The 25049-nt window shown below is 34.5% G+C and overlaps 1 protein-coding gene across 1 annotated transcript; it reads left to right on the top strand.

Annotated features, from left to right (window-relative positions):
• Window positions 1-21637: 21637 nt before the first annotated feature.
• On the top strand, window positions 21638-22263 carry LOC117180466. The gene is made up of 3 exons (XM_033372965.1): window positions 21638-21663; window positions 21767-22166; window positions 22258-22263. Exons 1-3 carry the CDS (start codon window positions 21638-21640, stop codon window positions 22261-22263), a joined length of 432 nt encoding a protein of 143 aa, XP_033228856.1.
• The last annotated feature ends 2786 nt before the right edge of the window (window positions 22264-25049 follow it).

Genomic DNA, 25049 nt, shown 5'->3' with positions numbered 1-25049 from the left:
GTACCATTGGATTCAGCGGGTCAAAATACATAAGATTAACTAGTTTTTACCTTTTGCCTCTTGAATGCATACGGGAACATACCCAGCTCCCGGACTATCTATTTATTGAAATTGATTATGTGATACGTTAAATTGATTTTTGTTTTTCACTTGTGGTTTATAAATTGTAATCGTACCGTAACACTTGCAATGCCCTTGAAAAGTGTTGCTGTGGGTCCGATTGAAGTATGCTAGGGTATTTTATCCTATAGGTTTATCGTTTGATAACAATGCTGTGATAATTTATTGTATAAATTTAAAGAACCTTCAATCATGTTTATGTGAATGTATTCTTGTCGTCGACTTTTTTTTGTTTGCTTCAGAAAACTTTAGAATTTGCCAAAAATGTTTTTTTAGCATTATGAATTATGGCCGATTCAAACTGAAAAGTTTTTTTAGTTCAATCTCTTATAGGGCAATGTACCCAATTGTTTGCAGGTTAAGGCAAACTTCAGGCTTTGAGAAAGAAATTAATGTCAAAAATTGTATGTGTGATAAATGTAATACTAATATGTAAAGTGCTTATATAACAGGGTATCAAATTCTAAGCTTTATTTACCTTAATATATATTAGAAACTGAAAAAATAATCAAAATAAGCTCGTTAGCCGACAAATTTGATTCTTGGCAGGATTGGCCAATTCTTGTCAGGGATGGACCCAATTATTGATACCCAGTCGCATGAGTAGGAAATGGCGAAGGAATCAGATTAAACTAAACTTTAATAGTATCACTAAGAAGTGAATAGTAAAGAGAAACATTTTTTATCAATTATTTGTCATTTATAAACAAATAGTCTGGATTAAATTACTTAAATATCAGCATCTATTTAGTTCAAATGCAGAGGTTGTGATCTTCGGTTCCTTTTGACTGCTTCAGCAGAATCAGCAGAATCAGTAGAATCAGTAGAATCAGTATTTTTCGAAAATTTATTAATAGTATCTAACTTTTTTCTATTTCTGTCTTCTTGGGCTTTTTCTGAAATTTCATTTCGCCGTTTGTCTTAGCTTTATTGTTTTCAATTGATTTGTTCTTATTCATCATTTCTCCATGCTTGCTATGTTAAAGCCTAGATGCTTTATTTCTTCATTTGCCTACCTTTTCTTTTTGGGGTTAGATGGAAACGCAAATAATCATGCATATTTCCGTTTTTTACACATTTTAAAGCAATTTCTTGTAGATGTTAGATTGAAATTACTTCTTGTCTAAAATCTGCAGATTCGTGTCATATTTTATCAATTGTATACTAACCTGAAAACTGATTAAAAAACATTTATTTTCATTTTTTGGACAGACTAGTTGTGAGTGATACATTAGACTAATTTTTGGTTAAGTCTACATCGCTAAGTTGTGAATATACTCTTATTTCTAAATAACATAATTATTTAGTTCTTTTATGAACAGCTCCAGTAACTTATTTTGAAATATTGTTTTTACCTTTAATTCGGTGTTTCATTCTCAATTTTACAAAACAAAAAACGAACATAAACATACTTTTTCCGATTGCTAAGAATAGAAATCATTGCAAGAACATATAATCTAATTCTTGAGAGGGGGTGTCAAGAATTGACAATTTTAACATTTCCTCGAAATGTGCCGAAAAGAAAATAGTCACTTCCGTTAATTATGACGTTGCTAGGGGTCAATTAAAAACTCCAATTATCTACAGATTTTCTTTAGCTAACCTGAAAATTCTTGGCACCCTGGAAACAAGGCTAAATTTTCGAATTTCAGAACATATAAGTTTTTGTTTAACATAATATGAATACATATTATCACGAAAAAATGTCTGCACAATTAAAAAAATAAAATGTCCTATTTATCTCTATTCTCTTATTCTTTTATAAAATCTAAAGAAGACTGCTAACAATGGGAGGGGTGGGGGGGGGGCAGGAATTGGTGCTCTTACCCGAGATTTTTTTAAAGGGATTTTAACATTTATTTAAGGAAGTTTGAATGAGTAAATGGTAGAATCCGGGTCTTAAGCAAAATGGATCGATCTAAAGTGAAAATAGATCAATTGTGGGCGAAAACCACTGACACAATGATTAACTGGGCGAGTTATTTGACAGTTGAGAAGGCTTGCGAGATGTTAGAATATTTCGATCTCTCTACCGAATGGGATGGTATGGCGATGCGATGGCGTTTATTTTGGTTCCATCAGAATTATCGCCATATGCATCAGACTTGGGAAGAGAGTGGGCAGCACAAACAAAACAAACAAACATCACCTTTGTATACTCCTGCTAGTCGCTCCACATTCATTCCTGTCTCTTTTCAGAACGAGGTTCAATCCACAGCTACTAGAATAACCCCTTTGTCTAACAATTATGGTCAGAATAGTGATAAGGCAACCTTGCATAACAGTAACCACTTGAGTAGTACTAATCCATTTTTGGATATATTCTTAACAATTCAAGATCCATTTAACATGGATCATATTCCTCATAACCATTTGACAATAGATCCAGAGTTCAAATGTCTTCTCCTAGTCCAGTAAGCAACTTCCCGACATTTGCGAATGCGTGAGATAAGTATAATGTCCATGCTGTGGCTAGGAAATGGAATATTAAATACGACGAGAAACGCGATAGTAGTGCTGAAGAATTCCTAACGCAAGTTGAAGAGTGTCGCATAGGTTATGACGCTCCGATATCAGAGTAAGAGCAATTGCAACTTGCTATCAATAATTTACACCCTTAGTATCTAGATGCTCTACCTAAGGTCCAGTATAAAACTTTCGAAGAGTTGGAGGATGCGGACGAAAGATGCGAAGCAACCACTGCTATGAAGAAAAGCTATGTAGCACCTCCTTCAACTACAGATAGCCCTTTGCCAGAATTTGCCTACTGTGCGGATATTAGGAAAGCAGATGGTGTAGCAACCGCCGGAAATGAACCCGTAGCTTCCGATAGTAGTACTTATAGAAGTAATGAGATTAGTAATAACAATAAAAGAGCTATCAACGATAAGAATAAAGGTGACAACACTAACCATGGAACCAGTAAGATGCAAGGCGAAGTAGGTCGAAGTAAAAGTCTCGGGATAAAGCATGGTGGTCGTGCAAGCCCCAACCCCACCAATAATGATAATAATCCAGGTAACAACCCAAGTAGCGCTTGCACTGTCTTAGGTCCCCCGGAGATACAGGCGCCTCCTGTGCCTAATTCTTTTGGGTATTATGCACCCTATTTTATTTATTGCTTTTATCCAGGCATTACTCAGGCACATATGATGCCAGCTAATTTTACATACCCTCCATTGGGTACCCAGGCCACAACCGCTGGTGGCACAAGAAGAGATGTGCTTTACGCTTGTTGGGATTTTCATGGGACAGGAAATAGTTTCCACGCCTGCTCTAAACCTAAGAGTACTTTTCGTCACAAATGTTGCAAATCCAGTCCAATACTCGACGAGCTGTAGTGGATGCTCTGGACCCCGACCGGGAAACGAATAAAGACAAGTGATGATAGGTTCCAGTCACTTCCCGCTCTCGTTGTACAGACCCCTCAAATTCTCTTTGATGAAGTAAATATGGTATTTGACGAGAGGCGCCTATTCATTAATGTTTGCGTGGATTGCCAACTACTAAATGAACTCTTTGATCCCGGCTCATGCTACACTTACATGAACAGGCAAGCTTTCGGGAAGTATAGTACTTTATTCAATAAATTAGCTGATCAATCATGCTCAGGAGTTATATATCGTAATAGGGTGATTGAGGAAACTGCCGGACAAGTCATTTTACGACTTGGTATAAGCAATTATTTGTCGATTCGTTTTGCGCCAACATTCGACTGTGAAGTTTTGTTTGGTCACGTTTTCGCGGAAATATTTGCTTTTGATGTTAGGTCTAAACTTCGAATTTGAAGATTAGGTCACGGTATTTGGAGAACTAATCAAGGACAGAAAAATGGTTCTTTAACAACCTTGCCAGAAGAAATATCAGAAAATCGTGCAGAAGTTGCTGATGTTTATCAACCGAACAAAGTTGTTCAAGTCTGTGCTGGCATCAAGGAATTAAAGCCATCCGAGGCTAAATATTTTGATAATTTTCTTCAGAGGAAAATTCATCCAATGCTAGTCAAGCTTCCTGCAGCCCACATGGAGAAACACCATATCGATATCCAGGGAAATCCTCCCATCAGACAAGCTTGTCGGCGTTTTTCTCCCAAGGTTCTAGAATCCCTACGAATGTAATGGTCAGGAAGTCTAATGGAAATTACAGACTTAGTATCTACTTCAGGAAACTGAACGAGGTAGCAAAGAAAGACGCGTACCCAATGGGAAAAATTAGCGCTATATTATATAAGCTTTCTTCCGCACCATAAATTTCCGCGTTTTGGTTTATTAGGAGCTCCAGAAATGTTTCAACGTTTGCCAAATGGATCGAGGTCCTACCCTTGAAAAAATCAAATGCCCTTAATGTCCAGAAGTAGTTCGAAGAGGTGGTTATATTTACATGGGGAACTCGCGAAGTGCTCTTCACTGGCAATGGCACCGAGTTTGTGATCAAGTTAAATTCAAATGCTGCTTCGGAATTCGGAATACAGCACTTGACTACCCCACCATATCATGCACACGCTAATCCGATAGAGAGGGTAAATTGAGTGCTGTATACCATGATATCATCTTTTCTAGAGGGTGATCATCGGAGTTGAGACAAACGCCTCCCTGATTTCCGCTTCGCATATAATACTGCCGTACATAGTGCCACTCGTGTGTCACCAGCACTCCTTAATCATTCTAAAGAGCCTAGACTGGCTGTGGAGGATTGGGAGTGTAGAGTTAAACGATTGTCGGTCCTTAGAGATTTGGTAGCACATCATTTGGCTGTAGCGACCGTCAAGCGAAATACAACCGCCGTAGATGAGACATTCGCTATCAATAAAACTATCCCCTGAAAACGCGTGTCCATTTAGGATCACGAAGGTCTTCATTCCAGTAGTTTATGAGATCCAAGATGAGTCAGTTATAATTGAGAAGACCCACATTGAGGACCTTATACATTATTGGTCAATCGACCCAGACTTGATTAACGAAAATACTTCCTTACAGCTGCAGGATGCTGCTCAGAAGGGAGAAGTTCGGTGTCGTAGTTGGAGGACCAGCGGAATCGAACAGAAGAACTCCCGATTGCCGGTCGGGTTACAAGAAAAATTTTTCAAGAAATCTGTATTATCACCAGAGAACAACAGAAATTCTTAACGTCTTTTTAGAATGGCTGGAACTATAAATTGAACACTTTAAATTAAAGTTTGCTTAAAAAAAGATCTTCTTCTTCGCTCTGCTGGGTATCGAACCACAAAACTTCCAATTGCCAGTCGGGTGCGTTCCCCTTAAGCTGTTAGAGAAATCAAAGGAATCATTTTTCAGAAGTATATAATTTAATTCTTTTTTCAATCTCTCTAGTAGCTCAAGGGAAAAGCAGATGTCCGGCAATCGAAAGTTCCGTGGTTCGATTACCAGCGGAGTGAAGGAGAAGATCTTTTGTCAGAACGAAATTAATTTTAAAAATGTTTAAATTTTAGCTCCATCTAGCCTTAAAAGACGTTAAAAATTTCTCTTGTTCTCTAATGATAATACAGATTCCTTGAAAAATTAGATTCGTAACACCTGGCAAAATAATGCATCTATTTCTGAAAAAAGATTTTTCTTTCGACCTCTCTACCCAGTGGGCAAGAAATTGGCCAACATCTTTACGATATCGTTACGTCATCTTTGCGTCAACTTCAAGACATCATAAGTCCATTTCGTTAAGGTGTCTTTGCGATATCGCAAAGATATCGAGAGATCATACGACGCACTTAAGATATCTTAAAGATACCTTAACGATATGGACATAAGATGTCGTACAGTTTTCGTAAAGATGTCATGACGATGTCGTAAAGACGTCGCCAAATTTTGTGCTAATTAAAAAAAATGTTTAATTCATAGCTCCATTCATTTTGAAAAGACGTTACAAATTTATGCTTTCCTCTGATGATAACACAGATTCCTTGAAAAATATTAATTCTTTTAAGGTACGAAAAAAATGTTGTAACTAACAACACACTAGCACACTTAGGAAAAGTGCATTACCGAACTATCTGAACAAGCTTGGTAATTGGACAGCGTGTCTGAATTGCACGAAAAAATCAAAGATATTAATTTTATTAATATTATGGTCCAAGCATTATACTTCGCGCTTGCCTACGAATCGTCTAGCAAACATCAGGCTCGGCTTGGGGTTTGGGGAGTAGCGAAACCAAGCGATGCCACGACCGTAAAGGGGGGGGGGGTCCTCATTCAAAGCATTTGAAGAGACATTATTCCTTAGAGTATATTATCTTTTGAATTTTTTATTTTTTATTTGTAATCTTTTGAATTTCACCGATGGGTGAACGGAAACTTGCCGCTCGCAAAATAAGTGGCGTAAAGCAGGTTATGCATAAAAATTGCTATAATCTAAATTGAGAGTGTCCTTAAATTTCAAAGTGAAGTTTAATTAGGCACAAATTTATCTGGGCTAAAGTAAAAGAACTAAAATTCAGATAATACTCTTCTTAAATTCAAATAATTAAAAAAAAAATTGCGTTCGTTTCTCCATTCAAGGCCAGGAAAATTCTAAGATGTTACAGTTCGAAGAATTACTTTTTACTAAGCTTGATTTTAATTACGAAACTTAAAAGTTGGAATTGATACTAGTAAATGAAAGTCCTTACGACATCTTTATCACATCGTTCAATTTTTAATAATTTTTATAATCGTGTTTATGAATTGAAGTTCAGAAAAATTTCAAGTTGCCACAATTTCAATAACTGTTTTTTACTGATCTCGATTTTAATTACGAATCTTCACAGTAAAGAAAAACTCTTAAAATTGTCGTTACGATTTCTGGCTTGAAAGTTATCGGACATTGCGGGACGTTTTAACGACGTTTTAAAGACATGTTGTGAAATAATTAATTGATTTGCAACTGATTAATGTTTTCGGAATATTAAACTATAAAAAGATTGAAAGGTATGTTATGCCGTCTGTCAATTCTAAAATATACCAAACATTGTTTTTGTGTAAATGAAACTGCCATTGACTCTTTTCAAGTTGTTTATATGTTAATAAGAATTTGTGACTTTTCTTCATCATGAATTTTGTACATCGAAATTTCCAAATAAACAATTTTCTTTCGTTATAAAATTTATTTCTAAAAATTTCCAAACATTATTGATAGAAGAAAACATTTAAATTGTTGAGTACCAAAGCAAATCATACCAGATCAGTTACACCAGCCCCCCCCCCACGCTTAATTTTTGGGTTTTCTATAGCCCACTGAATTGCTAAATTTTTTGCGTCGCAAAACTGTAGGAGTTATATCAGGTATTACTCGCGGGGGGGGGGGGCAGCGAAACGCTATCCCCCTTGTTGGAAAAATCAAAATTTAAATCACATGATCTTTGAAGATCTTCAAATGCGCTCATATGCGCCACTTTCGAAATTGATAAAAAACCATAATCAACTCCCTTACTACCACTTGTTACGAACCACTATTCGATGATATCTCCAAATAAATTAAATTGCAGCATAAAAATTTATAATTGTCTCTTCGTATAGGATTTCAAATGCGTTCATATTCGCCACTTTCGAAATTGACAAAAACCCATAATCAACCCCCTCATTTTCAATTGTTATCGATCTACCACCCGATGATATCTTCAAATAACTTAAATTGCAAAATAAAATTTTATAATGATCTTCTCGTATAAGATTTTAAATGCGTTCATATGCGCCACTTTCAAAATTAAGAAAAAAACATAATCAAACCCCTCACTGCCACTTTTTACGATACATTAATTGATGATATCTCCAAATAAAATAAATTGCAAAATAAAAATGTATGATAGTCTCTTCGTACAGAATTTCAAATGCGCTCATATGCGCCACTTTCGTAATTGTAAAAGAACCATAATCAACCGCCTTATTACCTTATTATTAGTATACAAATTTATAATCTATTCGTATAGGATTTCAAATGCGTCCATATTCGCCACTTTCGAAATTGACAAAAAACCATAATCAACTCCCTCACTGCCACTTGTTACGAACCACTATCCATTGATATCTAATAACTTTATCTAATCGTGCAGACAAATAATTCTATTTGTGTAAAAAATGTATTCACGTCCTTTAAAACGAAATACGCAAGAGGATGATACTTTTCTTTCAAGACAACTTTTTCTCGGAGTGCTTTATTATCAATTTTTTTTGTACAGCGATAACTAATTCCCAGAATTTTGAATAACTTTACAAATTCCGAAAAATATAAAAAATATTTGCTAAGAAACAAAACATTAGTAAATTTGCTTAAAAAAATAATTCAAATGATAGTTTTTCTTTGATTGCTATTGAACTCAAAAAAAATTTATTTGCTAATAACCGCGCGATAAATGCTATTTTGAGGCCCTGGCGCGAAACAGTAGAAGTGGTTGATTCTACGACCGATGGCGAGTCCCAGTGATAAAACTTACTTTTCCACACTAAGGACGGGAAATTTGGAAAATATTCGACTTTTAACCTGAATGCCAGGACTCGATTCAGGCGCGCATGCACATTCCCCTTCGTGTCATGTACAAAAATAATGTGTTAAACATGTTTGACACTAGCAGATTCCCAACCTCAGTTAATTTTGGTGTAGTGATCAGTGTAAAGCCGACCAATATCAAGTAAGGGTTAGGGTATTCGAAGCTTCTGGAAAATACCACACATCAGATGCCACCTTGTCACCTTCAAAGACTCATTTCACACCATACGTTGATCAATTCTAAAAAATCTCTTGCACATTACGACAAATAAGAGAACGCGTTGATGGTTATACGATTGGGGGGGGGGGGGGGGGGGGGGGGGATTTCAGCTATGTAGATCATAACTTATTAGGCTTTTAAGAAGACGTTGATGGACATACGATTGCGAGGATTTACTTCTATAAACATCGAAACTTCTAGAAAATACCATAAATCATATTGATCACTCAATAAATGTCACCCTAAAAGACTCATTTCACACCATACGTTGATCAGTTCTGAGAAACCGAAAATTGTCAACAACTGCTATGCATCAAAAGGAAAGTAGATGTATATATTGAAATAAATAAGAAAGCTTTGATGAGAATAAGATTAGGGGTGGGGGGGGGGGGATTTCATCTATGTAGGTCATTACAAGGCTTTTAAGAAGACTTTGATGGACATACGATTGCAAGGATTTATTTCTTTAAACAAATGGATTGATTAAATATTTCACGACTATGCGTCACCCGTTCTACATAATTTCTTTGATATTTCTAATAATAAATTACCTTAAGCTTCTCCTTTGATATTTACAGTCATAAAGTTCACAAATTCATTGTTTATACATTCCATGAGTATTTGTCACTCATCTGACTTCTTTTCTTTTGATATTTTCAATAAATGTGTATTGGAAAAATGTTTTAATTTAAAAATAATTTTGTAGAATTTGTAAGATTGCAGAAGGTTTTGCGATTGAACGACTTAAAAAATACAAACAGATTCTTAATAGGTCCTCTTACACACAGTGGATCAATGTAACTTATTTAGAATTTTTATATTGATATAGCTAGGATGTCAAACTATTTGAGATGAAGAACATATAATTTGAAAGCTGTTGTTAGAATTTACATGCTTAAAATAAATCATCATAAATGATAAAATAAATTTAGCAGTATTAAAATCTAATGCAAGCAAACTGAATTAGGGCATATCGAATAAAGTTATTTGCGCGAAGTTCTAATAGCAATGAAAACTTTCTTTTGGGAGTCGAATACACTCACCTAAATTTTCATTTTAAAAAATCCTTCTGTTTTCGCTAAAATAGCTAAAAAATAGCTAAAATAGCTAAAATCACAAAAAACGAAGCACCTATTCAAATTTGAACAGCAAACAAATTTTTTTTAGTTTTAAATTATCAATAAAAGTAGTACAAAATAATTCGATCCATACGTGTGTAGCGACAATGCCATTAAAATATCTTTTACCCTCACTCGTTGACTCTGAAGTTTCAAAAAATCGAAAAAGTCGACTTTTCCGCTATTTTCTTAGATTTATGGTAAATTTCTCGACTATTCAACCATATAAAGTGTGATGTACGTCAATAAAAATGTATTTTCAATATGGTGCAATAATAATATATATAGATTGTTGACATTAAAATACTTTTTATTGACTTTAAATTACAAGAAAATATTTAAAAGTGATATATTGCTCTTTATTTGACAATAAAATTAATTTTCGGTATATACATAATCAAAAAAAATAGTTCAAAGCAAGTAAATTTGTACCTAGATAGCATGAAATAATTCAAATATTTTTTACCCTACATAAGTGACCTTGAGATTTCAAATTATCCAAAAAAATCGACTTTTTCGCTATTTTCTTAGTTACGGCAATTTTTTCGACTATTTGCCCATAAAATTTCTGAAATACGTTAAGAAGAATGTATTTTCAATATGTTGCACCAATAATATATGCAGAATGTCGATATAAAAATAATTTGTATTGATTTTGGATTAGAAGCAAATATCTTAAACTGATATATTGCTCTTTATTTCACAACAAAATTAATTTTCGGTGTCTAAATAGCGTAAACATGTTTTCGATTGTACCTAGATTTACACTGTTACAGTGAGGAGGTAATTTAAATCATTTTTATTCGGCCAGAATAACGTAGATGATAAAAAAACCAGAATTCAATTTTTTCGCTATTTTCTTAAAGTTATATGAGTTATCAACCATCTGAACATCACACGAGTATTATATATTTCTTAAAATATACGATGAATAAAATCAAATAATGGAATAGTCGAAACATACATTGTCTTGTTATAATGTCATTAAATTATCAAAGTATTACCAATAACCTATTTTTATGTTTATTTCTGCCATTAGTTTTAATTTATTCGTCCCATTTTAATTTCGAAATAAAATCATTTTTCGCTTCAACAATGGGCAAGCTTTTCCGACTTTCGAATCTTGATCGGATGATTCCAGCCCTCACGTCAGAGGAATAAGTTTGCCGAGATGCAGATGAGACTTCTTTCACACATCTTTCCACTGCGTGAGCGTGGCATGGAAGATGAAAAATTTCTTTGGAAATTAGAAAAGTTACGTCCTTTGTTGTGAATTCGGTAGGATTTTTAATTGTCATCGATCTAGTTAATAGCTGTTTCAATATTTTGCATTTATCGCAGTCGATGAATTCCGTGTAGTCTTTTGCGTCAAAATTTGGTATTATTTGGTATTTGGTATTACTTTTTGAATACATTCAGCGAGATCTTCCTTCAGGTACGCACTCAAAGAAATGCTTTTTCGGGGCATCTTTAATAGATGGTTAACACTTAATTTCGAACCACATTGGGGCACATACTCTCATGATAAACTGAATTAAAACTCTTAACTCAACTTGTGGATTCTCTGTCCCAATGTAAGTTCGAAGAGTTCTACTCATCCTAGTCGACCATCTGGCGTGCGATAATTTCCCTGCACTTTTTGGAGCAAGATCTTTAGAACACTCTCCTTCTTTGATACCAGTCCATATATCTAGCAGGTACTTTTGATCAGGACTAAGATCACGGATGTCAACTACAGGAGAATTAGGACTGTCGGCAGCACCAAAGTTTACAACCGGAAGTTCTTCACAAGAAGCCAAGCTCTTTCCGATTAGACCAGAAAAATCGTTAGGACCAGAAGTTCCTCCACCAAGTTTTATAAACAAAGCTTGGAATGGAAGCTCATTTCCATGAAGTTGACAGACACTTCATTGTAGCGGTTTATCCAATTCTAATTCTAGCAAATCAATTATACCTGCGTGTTTGCCAGTGTTTGTAGGACAGCCATCACAACCCACACAATCTAGATTGCAGGTATTAATTTCTTTGTCAAAGAAAAACTGAAGGATATCATGTGTAATCGTTTTTCCGATTTTTTGCGATTTCCAGACCCCCCCCCCCCTTAAATGACGTCCTAACCTCAGGGAGCCCCCCTCTCTTTTCATATTTTTACTTTTTTTCGTCATTATGAAATATAAGAGATTAAAGTCCTCGTCAATTTGAGAAAAATTTATTCTCATAATCAAACATAGAACTTTCTGTCAAAAACTACATAAAAACTATGTAGTAATAACAGATAGCCTTACCTGGACCCGCTGGATGGTTTTGCAATCGCCTGAATCACCGCGGGAGATTTCGAAATCACCTACATATCATCAGATAGAGGAATTTTAAGAAATGTACTTCATTAAATGGAAATTATAGAATTTGAAAAAATGGACGTCCGAAAATGGATTGACTCCCTCCCCCTTCTTGTCCACTTTCGTACGATTTTGCCCCCCCCCCCCCCAACTGCAGACGTATTTTATAAATGGCTCCTTACTCTTGTCAAAAACTAAACACCTATTACTTCCGGAATGTACTTACTCACTCAGTGTCAAATTGATGAAGCCAGTAAAGCAGCAGACCTATATCCGATGCCGTATCTGTCACAGACTTTTGAAAATGTTGGAAAGCTTGATCTTGTATGATGTGTAAATTTATTCCAATAAGGAACCCATGCGTCCTCAACATCTTTTTCGGCGAGCTGGTAATTGTCTTTTACATTGTCATCCATAATCAAGCCACAGTAAGAACTTTCACCTTCAATTTGCACCTTCTGACGCTTTTTTTGGATAACTTCTTCACTTTGATCTTGAAGTGCATCAGTCATCAAACGCTTCGATTGTACTTCATGATGATCTAATTGTTCCGAATCAATTTTCGGAAGAGACGTAAATGATTCTCTCATTCGCCTGGAAGATCGCTGATCTAAAAGAAACACTCTAGCAGCCTTAGAAAGATCTATCTCACAAGTGCATGAAGCATTATCACACTTACAAGCTGCAATATCAAATAACTTTGATGTCTTTCCACGAAACTCATTTTATTTACTTCTGTACCAGGATTTATCTTTATCTCTTCCATGAGACTTTTTTAATTTCTTCAACTCATCTTGATCTATTTTAACGATCTTTGCGATTCTTGCTTCTGTAAGAATTGGGCTGAAATTTTCATTCCATATATCCTGGTACCTTCTCACAACTAAGCACGAAATATCAGAAAAACTTGGGAATCTTTTAGATTCCTTTTTTACCGCTAACAAATCACATACGATGTTTATTGAATTTGATGCGAAAAAGAAATGCTGTTTAAAATTCGAGTTTTCAAGCTCTCTTATAACATACTCGCGATTAAAGAATCAGGCGGACCGCAAGCGGACCGCGAACGCATCAAAATATCATTTAATATTGAAAAATGAAAGATTTTAGATTTTGCTGATTGTAAAAACTACAAATTACTTCGCTTCGAAAATTAAACAGGATCTCCAAATTGAAATTAATGGCATAAATCAGCATAAAAGTAATACTTTGATAATTTAATGACATTATTTCAAGCTAATATATGTTCTGATTATTTATTCATTTGATTTTATTCAGAATATTTTTTAAGAAATATATAACACTCGTATGACTGTCACATGGTTGATAAGTTATATAACTTTAAGAAAATAACGAAAAAATTGAACTCTGTTTTTTTAATCCTCTACGTTATTCTGGCCGGATAATGATTATTTAAATTACCTCCTCACTGTAAAACTGTAAATCTAGGTATACTCGAAAATATTTTTCCTTGTTTAGATACCGAAAATTAATTTTGTTGTGAAATAAAGAGCAATATATCAATTTGAGATATTTCTTTGGTAATACAACATCAGTAAAAATGATTTTTATATCGATATTCTGCATATATTATTGGTGTAACGTATTGAAAATACATTCCCTCTAACGTATATCAGAAATTTTATGGTCAAATAGTCGAAAAAATTGCCGTAACTCTAAGAAAATAGCGCGAAGGTCGATTTTTTTCGATATTTTAAAATCTCAAGGTCACTTAGGTAGGGTAAAAGATATTTGAATCATTTTTTGCTATTTAGGTACAAATTCGCTTGCTTCGAAATATTTTTTTGATAATTTATATACCGAAAATTAATTTTATTGTCAAGTAAAAAGCAATATATCAGTTTTTAATATTTTCTTGTAATTTAAAGTCAATAAAAAGTATTTTAATGTCAACACTCGTTATATATTACTGTTGCACCATATTGAAAATAAATTTTCATTAACGTATATCACACATTATATGGTCAAATAGTCGAGAAATTGACCATCAATCTAAGAAAATAGCGAAAAAGTCAACTTTTTCGATTTTTGAAACTCCAAAGTCAATTATTGATCATTTAAATCTAAAAAAAAAATTTGTTTGCTGTTCATGTTTGAAGAAGTGCTTTGGTTTTTGTGAGTTTAGCTACATCTACGATGCGGAGACCGGAGGAATTTTTTTTCATGAAACTTTAGGGGAGTGTTTCTGACTCCCAAAAGAAAGTTTTTGTTGCAATTAGAACTTGGCGCAAGCAACTTTATTTTTTCCGATATGCCCTACTGTGAATCCAACGTTGAAAAAATGGTGCAGTGATAACGTGAACGCCTACTTTCTGGAACTCTTAAATCAACACTTAGTAAAATAGAAATTAAAAAATATAAAAATTAATATAGTTTATAGAAACCGGGTAACGTATATTGCTTTCTAGTTAACTAAGTTATTTCAAAGGTCAAACATTTTTCAATAATTTAGAACCTTCTAGAACATTGTGACAAAGAGAGAGATATTTTAATAGATAAATGCAGCAAAATGAAATTAAAATTAAGTAAAATTTGGAATATTGTAGAAGCGTTTGGGTTTGAGCCACTGGAAATCAGTTACAAATCTCAGAGCATACCTCACCAAATGAATTAAACCATATATATTTTTGCATGAATCATGAAAAATACCAACAGATTCTTAAAGATCCTTTTACAAAAACTGGTTCACTGTCACAGTTAGAATTTTATATTGATATAGCTATGATGTCAAATAAACTATTTGAGATGAAGACCATATAATTCGAAGGCCCTTGTTAGAATTGACTCATTTGAAATAAAGTATCATGAATGATACAAATAAATTTAACAGTATTAAAATTTAATTCAAGGAATCTGTGAATCAAACATTGGAAAAAATGGTAAAGTGATGATATGACATCTACTTTTTGGAACTCTTAAATCAAAATTTAGTGATATAGAAAATTAAAAAATACAAAAATTAGTATAGTTTATAGAAATCGAATTGCTTTCTAGCTATGGTTTCAGAATATTCCTAATTTAGTTAATTCATAATTAGGCGTTTAAAGAACTATTCATTTGATTTAATGAGTTCGATTCTTTGAATTGATTCGGTGGCATTTGAATCCAGTTTTTAAGTTTTTTTAAAATCAAATAAATAATTATTAAATTCAAAATAATATTATTTTATTGAAAAATATATTTATTTGTTACAAAGATTTTATGCGTTTATAACAAACATTAATTAATTTTACGTAATCTGTTTTAATTAAATACTTTTATAGATTAAAGAAAGACGTTGCTAAATTCAATATCCATGTTTTTGATTTGATGAAATATTTCTTTAGCTTGTGCAGAAATAGCCCTACTTAGACTAATAAAAGTCGGGAACCATTCGGGCGCTAGACGGAGAACATTTTTAGTCAATGTCACTAATCGGAGACTGGTCGGTGGCAAGTTGGCGTCTTTTTGGTGAACATTTCAAGTCGGGGTCTTGTCTAGGACTAGTTGAGCTACTTTAAAAAAACGTAATTCTCTGTGCAGGCTATTTTCGTGTCAAAATTCCTAGGCGGGTTCAAGCCGGACTCTGGTCGGGTTATTCTTGTTATAAAGTTCCTTGCAGAGTTATATATAATGAGTTAATCGGTACAAAAGCGCAATTCTTTACTTGTTTTTAATTAATGAAAACACATTTATTAAACATTTTCACAAAAACCTGAACTTGTAATTTTTTCGTTTTTATAAGAGAAAATGTGTAAGATAAAATGCGGCTTACATGTTTAAAAAAAAAGCTCAACATAATTAAATATTTAAATTTTGTGGAATATATAGAAGAACATTTTCCTTATCAATTCAAAGCAACTGTTTGACTGTCCTTTTTGGAGTTTAAATTCTCCGCTCTATTTACTACTAATCTTCACCACTGCGCGCGGTAGTCTTGATCCTTTCTAACTTCAATTGCAATCTGACTCAAAAGAAAAAAAAGAATATTGAAATAGCAGGGGAACAATTAAATATTTGTGAAGGTAAGTTCATTTCCGACAGGGATAAGTCGGGTCGACTGGCCAGTCTCCGACTAATTAACCGTGACGGAAGTTATTTAATACGGAAGCTATTTATTGAAAGATATTTTACTGAAAGTCAAAAAACGACAATACGATGTTACGTATTACCAACCGTAAAATGTATTTTCTTCCCGAACATACAATACAGTGGAACCTTTTAATAGCCCTTCCGAGAATTGACGCCGAGCCACAGGCAATTGTAACATGAGCTGCGCGGGATCTGCGGTTTTCACTCAGGCAAGCCCTCAGACGTGAACAAACAAAAGCGGAGGGGGCTATAATGAGTTAGTTCCCACCAACTGTCTGTCCCAAAATCGGCATTATAGAAGAGTTTCACTATAATTAGGCAAATTAAAATTTCGCGCTAAATTCTTTTCTAATCGATGGATAATATATCTTCGCATGGTGGGCTGGACAGTGAGAGTCGATATTAGCTTTTAGAAAAAAGTAATATTTAAATTTTTATGTTGTTTACCCGATGGCTCAGGTATTTAAAGTTATACGAAGATGATGCTGGCTGGCATGGTTATAGTTTTCTTTTATTACTTCACTAGTTGTTACCTGCGGTGCACAGTGGTCTGGAATAGGAATTTACTGTTCATAATCGCCCACAGGTCGTATTTCTTAACCGATTTAAAAGTTTCTTTTTTTAGAAATGCTCAGAAATTAATTTTTAAGAGAATTATGGTTTGCTTTTTTCAAATTTTTCCCGCAGAGCAACAATATATAAACAAATATTGTGACAAAGTTGACCATTTTAGCTTTGTGAATTTTCATCTCAAGAAAAAAATACAGATAGAAACTCACTATCAGCCAAAATTATTGCAAATGCACTCATATAACATAATTAATTTTAATAATATTTAACTTAATTATTATAAACAATTTCTATAAACAAATTCTTTATAAACGAGTTTTTCTAATAGCTGAATTGATTTATGTGAACAAAAGTGATTCAAAATTGTCTTTGAAGCCATTTATATACTTGATGCTTTATTAAACATAAACACTATAGATTGTTTATAACAATTTAGTTAAACAAGTCTCCTAATCGGCCGTTTCCTCGTAGAGAAAAATGTTTTTTTCTTCAATAATTATTAGAGTGACATTTAATTCGGTGACTAACCAACGAAGTTAAATAAAGAATAATTTGTATAATTGTTATAAACAATTTTTTAAACAAAGCTATGATTTTTTTCACATGCAAAAAGGACGGCTTTCCACTGAAATTATCCGACAATAAACTAACAGTGAGTCCAAAATTGGATATAGGACATTAAATAATAATTTGCGTGATTATTAATAACAATTTCTGTAGCAAACTGTTCATAGCAATAACGCTGTACTTGCGTTCTTAGAAGTCACCTATCTTTCATTTGTTTTATGCAACTTCCTGAAAAATGAATGAGGAACAAGTAAAAATAAGGTGCAATAACGCTGTACTTGCGTTTCAGAAGTCACATGTCTTTCATTTGATTCTGTACGTAACTTCATGAAAAACAAATGAAGAACAAGTGACTCTCAACTAAAAAGTACAGTTACAGATTCACCGCTAGGTGGGTATCTCTCGCACGCGCTCTCGCAAGAGAAATCATAATTTTCGTTTATATAACAGAGAGAGGCTGCGTTGAATGTATCTTTATTATAATTATAATAATCTCATTATTATTATAAGTATCAATTTTTTGATTGATTCAATAACACAAATAAGATTATCACAAAAATGAATGAAGAAAAAATAACTTTTTTCTACGACCAACCGCAGATTGTCACGCATTGTTTTAAAATTGTTAATAACAATTACGCAAATTATTATTTAATGTCCTATATCCAATTTTAGAATCACTGTTACTTATAAACAATCTATATTGCTTATGTTTGATAAAGCTTAAAGTATATAAATGGCTTCAAAGACAATTGTGAATCACTTCTGTTCAGAAAAATCAATTCACCTATGAGTAAAACTCGTTTATAAAGAATTTGTTTATAGAAATGTTTATAAAAACAATAGTTGTTAACTCATGCTAATTGTTTTGTTTCAAATTATGACTCTTATGAAAAATATTAGCAACTAGCGTGAAACAAACGATTTTATCTATGATAAAAAAACACTAATAAGAATTTGTTTATAAAAATTGTTTATAATAATTAAGTTAAATAATATTGAAATTAATTATGTTCTATGAATGCATGTGCAATAATTTCAGCTGATAGTGAGTTTCTATCTGTATTTTCTCTTGAGATAAAAATTCACAAAGCTAAAATGGTCAATTTTGTCACTATATTTTTTTATATATTGTTGCTCTGTGAAAAAAATTTAAAAAAAACAAACCACAATTCTCTTAAAAATTAATTGCTGAGCATTTCTAAAAAGAAACTTTTAAATCTGTTAAGAAATACGACCTGTGGGCGATTATGAACAATAAATTCCTATTCCAGACCACTGTGCGGTGGTGCCGCTTCGCGGTCCAAATGGGATCACTTTTTGGTCGGTATCGCAAGCTGCAGCAGATTAAAATATGACTCACTGAGAAGTTTGGTTAGTCATCCCAACTTTGGTTTGTTAAGTGTCAAAATGTGTCAAGTGGGGCCCTTTTTATGGATTGTGATTTTTCTTCGGGAATGCGTGATAATCTAGAGTTTTATATAAATCAGATGGCCCTAAAACGTTTTTGCAAAATTGTTATTTTTTGAGTCATTATTATTTAACTTTTTTAGCATTGTTCTCGTAATTAATTTTTTCCCCCAACCGGTACAAACTATCGCCATAATTTTCTGCATGTTTCGTCGAATATTTTCATTCTATAAAATAAAAATCATTTTACCATTGTTGCATAAATCTTGATGAAATTAGCAACAATCTTGATAAAAAAACAGAATTCGTTCGAACTTCTCAATTGATTGCAATGTTTTACTTGCCTAATTACGATAGCTTGTTTAATTACGAAGATTTTGGTTAAAAAAATTAGGGAACTCGCATATCATCGAAAGTCGTGTGTGCTTTCGTGTTGATGTTCCGCGCTCCATGCTGCGCGACGTATGATACATGAATTTCGCTGCATGCTGGAGCGTGTCTCGACCTGCAGCTTCTTATACGTTTTAACGTGAATTATTGGTATTGAAGTATTTGGTATTATTGGTATGAAGTATTGGTATTGGTCATGTAAAGTATTGAAATCATTGGAGAAGTTAGAACAAATTTCATTTTTTTATCAAAATTGTTGCTAATTTCATCAATATTTATGCAACAATGGTAAAATAATTTTTATTTCATAAAATGAACATATTTAAAGAAACATGCAAGAAATTATGGCGATACTTTTTACCGATCGGTAGAAAAAAATTAATTACGAGAACAATGCTAAAAAAGTAAAATAACAATAATGATTCAATAAATGAAAATGTTGCAAAAATGTTCCAGGGAAATTTTATTTATGTAAAACTCTAGCTTATAACGCATTTCCGAAGAAAAACTATAACCCTTAAAAAAAAAGTGGCCCACTAGACAAATTTTGACCCTAAGCTATTACACTTGACTGGCGCAGCGACTCTCAAAGGTTGCTTCAGGCGCGCGACTCAAACCAGGTATAATTAACAATTATTGAAATTAAAATAGATAATTATTATAAAATGCACAATAATATAAGAAATTACATAATTTATTTTATAATTTATTATAATTTGTGATGTAAGGTTAGAAAAAATACTAATGCGTATATTTTTTAGATAATAGCATGGTTTCTCAACGACTGAAAAATACATTTATGGAACTTAAATGTATCTCAGTTCGTATTTGAATACACACGTTTCATCTGGAGTCTATTATTATCACTTGTTTGACAATTTTACTATATTTTCTACATTTAGGTCATGTTTGAGATTCAAACTAGAAAATTACCCGACAGTGACACATTTGATAGTTATTACTGATTAGTAGAAAAAACACATAATGTACTCATAAGGTACACATAAGGAAGGATTACGTTCGTATAAGGAAGTGACTCGGGCCGTGCATTGAGCAGTACTGACTGTTCGCCCACCCCTTCAGGTACTCGGTCCCCCAAAAGATTGAATGGACAGAATCACCAGGTCCGTACACGCTTCTAGATCACCCGCGATCACGATAGTTAAAAATAATACAAGCGAGCGATCTCCAACATTTCCGCCCCCCCCCTTCGTGATAGATTCACGAATTACTTGGTTGGTAGACATTGAATGGCAATAACAGGCCTCGCATGGTACGCTCACCTTGATATAGACATCAAGCGTGTGTCCACCCTATAATAAGGTTAAGATGGATCATCTGGCCCCGGATGCACTTGAACTACCCGAGCCATCAGAAGCCAAAAAAGGTAGTAGCTTCAATAACGAACTTGATTTCGAAACAGGTCATTCTCTTCGTACCTTGATAATACCCTCATAAAAAGCTTCCTGTTGAATTTGGCCGATCAACCTTTGTAGTGTCAATTTAAAATATGCTGTCGTCGGTTCACAAGACGGCCGTTCGAACTACTTCTTACAAAGTCGATCAACGATCTGAAAACAGAGAGCATTCATTCTTACCAGCTTCCTAAGTGACGAATATTAAGTTAGGAGTCGCAGGATTATCTACTCCAGGAACATGGTGCCAGGCTGCCTTCGGTATCGTGTGCTGAATCTCAACTACCTTATTAGTTGTATAGGTCTTCCATCGTTGAGGATGACCTAGAATCCAATCTAAAGTGTTTTCCGAATCTAACCAAAGATATATCGGAGTTGAGCCAGAGACACTCAAGACCGATCGTACATGTGATATCAATCTTACTAGTAACATAGCGGCACACAATTCGAGTCTAGGAATTGAGGTCTCCTTCAATCGCGCCACTTTCATCTTAGCTGTGACAAGTGTCACACGAGTTAAGCTCATAGCTGGTGTGACACGGAGGTATACCACGGCTCCTGTTGCCTTTTCTGAGGTATCTTTGAATTCGTGAAGTTCACAGTAACTAGGAGATGTAGAACCTAACCGAAGTGGGATGCTCAGAGTGGAAAGATCCAACAATGGACTTCTGAACGTTGTTCAATTGGCCCCGTATTCAGCTGGAAGTATATCATCCCAACTTACCTTGAGAGCCCACAGGCTTTGCATAAACATCTTGGCCTTGACGATCACTGGTGCTATCCATCCCAGTGGATCGAATGTGTGATCCATCTCCGAAAACTCTATTCGTTTCGTGATCTGACTCATATCCGATAATGAATCAATCTGAAATCGTAAGGTATCAGTAGACGGTTGCTATAAAATGCCAAGAGCACGAAAAGATGGGTCCACCTGTCCGTATCGCTAGGTACGGTGAAGAAGCAAAAAAAGTATTTCTTGAGAATAGCTGTGTATTAGTGGCATGAACGCTTTACCAATGGACGTGAGTCTATCAATGATGATGATCGCAGTGGTCGGCCGTCGACATCAAAAACCGACGAAAACGTTGATAAAGAACAAAAAATATTGGCTGCAAATCGTAAGTTAACAATTCGAGAGTTGGCAGATGACTTAAACATTGCTTATGGATCTGTTCAAGACCTTATTGTAAACGATTTGGGATTGCGTCGTGTTGCTGCAAAATTAGTACCAAAAGATCTGAATTTCATGCAAAAAAAAGATCGTGTCGATATCGCTCAAGACATGCTTTCTAAGGTTAAAACGGATCCAGCATTCATCAAACGCATCATTACTGGTGACGAGACGTGGGTTTATGAGTACGACACTCAATCCAGACATCAGGCGAGTGAATGGCGACTCCGCGATGAGCCAAGGCCGAAAAAACCACGTCGTTTTCAGTCGAAAAAGAAGGTAATGCTCACGGTTTTCATGGATTACAACGGTATTGTACACCACGAATTTTTGCCAGAAAAGCAGACCGTCAACAAAGAGTATTATTTAGGTGTAATGAGGCGTCTGCGTGAAGCAATTAGCTCTAAAAGAAAGGATTTTAGGAAATACAACTCTTGGATTTTACACCATGACAATGCACCGTTGCACAATGCCATCATTATGCGTGAGTTTCTCACCGAAAACTCAACTAATACAATTCCGCAGCCATCAAATTCACCAGATTTAGCTCCCTGTGACTTTTTTTCGATCGACTGAAAAAACCACTACGCGGAAAGCGTTTTAGCAGCCGATCGGAGATAATACAAAAATCGAAAGCGGCACTCATGGGCATACCGAAAATTGAGTATCAAAAATATTTTGAGAGCTGGATCAAGCGTTGGCATAAGTGCGTGGTAGTCGATGGGAATTACTTTGAAGGGGACCACATCAATATTCAAGAATAAACTTATGTTTTTAATTTTAAAAATAAATTCCGTGAACTTTTTGATCAAGGTAGTATTGCTAATCAGTGCAAAACGTGACACAGTTAGTAGCTATTACTGATTAGTAGGAAAAACACATAACGTACTCATACGTACACATAAGGAGGGATTACGTTCGAACAAGGAAGTGACTCGGGCCCCCAAAAGAGTAAGTGGCCAGAATCACATCATCCACGATCACAATAATTAAAAATAATAGAAGCGAACGATCTCCAACAGATAACAATATTTGTGTAAAACTTGTCCTATAAAGGAGATTTTGATAATAATAGATTATTGGAGTCAGTTGACTTTTCATCTTTCAAATATTACTGTCGAACCAGGTAGATCGTGAAAAGATTATAGTGAATTTTCAAAAGTATCTATTTAAACAATTTCAAAAAGATTTTCAATTGACAAACGATAAGTTTGCAGGGTTTATGGTGAAAAGTAATTAATCCAATTTTAATCATGGATTTCACTGATAAGGTTTGTGTGTCACATTTAAATCTCTCGTCAAGTTCTCAAAGACCGGCCATAAAACGTACAAAGAAAATTTTAGCAAAAAAGATAAGAGCCTTTTGTTAAGCTTGGTTGGATATGCCAGAATTTCGTAGATAGCTAATACCAAATGAAAAAAGTGTTTTGAAAGCAAAATGTGCAATTTGCCCCGACACTGAATTTAGACCTTATTTACAAAACATATGTCTTAATGCAAGTGCAGATATCCACAAAGCAAACCTTCTCTAAGCGCGTGCAAATAACAATGTTTTCCCACCTCCCCACGGTCGAAGTCACTCTGAAAAAATTAAATGTGCAGAAATAAAATTATCTCACCTAATTGCCGTTACAGGGCATTGCCATCGAATTTAGTGATGAATTAGTTCCTTGCTCAAAAGAAATGTTCTCTGAGTCGGTTATAGCAAAGGATTTTGTTCTTGACTCAACTAAGTGCAATAAAATTATCAAAAATGTATTAGCACAATGTGAGACTAAGAAAATAATCGAAATTCTACAAGTAACTAAATTTTTTGTTTCATCTAACGAATATACTGAAATTACCAATAAAAAGCATATATGTGTAATGGCACTGCAGTATCATTCTCCAATGAAAAGGAAAGTTGATAATCGGTTATTAACCTTGATTGCTGTTGATGCTAAAGATTGTCCTGCCAGAAAGCTGTATGAGGCTTTTAAGGATTACTTTTTAGAAAATGATATTCCAATGCTAAATATTGTCAGTCTTGCATTTGACAATGCGCCGGTCATTTTTGGTCGTCAAAATTCCTTCTACACGCATTGCTCAAATGCAGAAAAAGCTGCCTGCCTTATTTAATTTTGATGAATAACGTTTGTCACTCGTCCGCTCTTGTCGCAAGTAAAATCTGTGAAAATTTGTCTAGAATTTTCCGATTTTATTTAAACTTCGCATACTAATGTACTTTGATGCGCTGATTACAAATTTGATGGTGAAAATTGGTGACTAGGCCACCTTCATTGTGAAACCATTAAAAAACCATAAAAGTCTTATTTGCGTTTATCTAAGCCAATATGCAAAATTTCTGCGATTGATAGTTTCCGAGAAAATGAATGATATATCGATTTTCATATAAAAAAAACCCATAAATATCATGGATTTTTGAGTTAACCTCAGCCAATACGCAAAATTCTGCAAAATTTTTCAGACAAAAGCTTTGGATTTCATTGAGATATAAATTTTCTTTTTAACGCATTTTTTTCCACTAGTGATAGTTTCCCAGACAATTGGAGATACATCTAGCAATCAACTATTTTGGTACCATGCATTAACGTGCATCACCGTGGCAGCGTCTCGTAGGGAGCGAAATGGCACCCCTGCGACTAGCTACAGAAATAATATTGTTCAAACCTCTACCCCTTTTCCAGGTGCCGTGGTGAACGGGAAGGCACCCCTGTGTCTGGTCACAGAAATAATGTTGGTCAAGACCCTACCCCTTTCCCAGATCCCGTGGGGGCGGAAGGCACCTCTGTGACTGACGACAGAAATAATTTTAGTCAAACCCCTATCGCTTACCAATGTCTTGTGTTGGGCGGTAAAGCACCCCTGTGACTGGTTACAGATATAATATTGTTCAAACACCAGGGTAACAGCCTTTAATATTCGCGACTAGTTCCTTAAACAAATCAGCACCTACTTTCTTGAGCCATCGTAGCCACAGAAATTTACAGAGATGGTCTGCGAGATTGCCTTTGTGCACTCCTCCTCGTGAGAGGAATCGTCGCATCCACTACCAAGAGGAGTCGACGTTTTGAGTGTGCGCTCCGGTCTCGCGATTCACGAACTCCTCAGAATGATTTACAGTTTTGTCGACGAAACCAGTATCTTCGAGATTAATATAAC

Source organism: Belonocnema kinseyi, chromosome 9 (assembly GCF_010883055.1).
Source record: "Belonocnema kinseyi isolate 2016_QV_RU_SX_M_011 chromosome 9, B_treatae_v1, whole genome shotgun sequence".
Taxonomy (NCBI): Eukaryota; Metazoa; Arthropoda; class Insecta; order Hymenoptera; family Cynipidae; genus Belonocnema; species Belonocnema kinseyi.
This window is presented reverse-complemented; position numbering and strand designations above follow the sequence as displayed.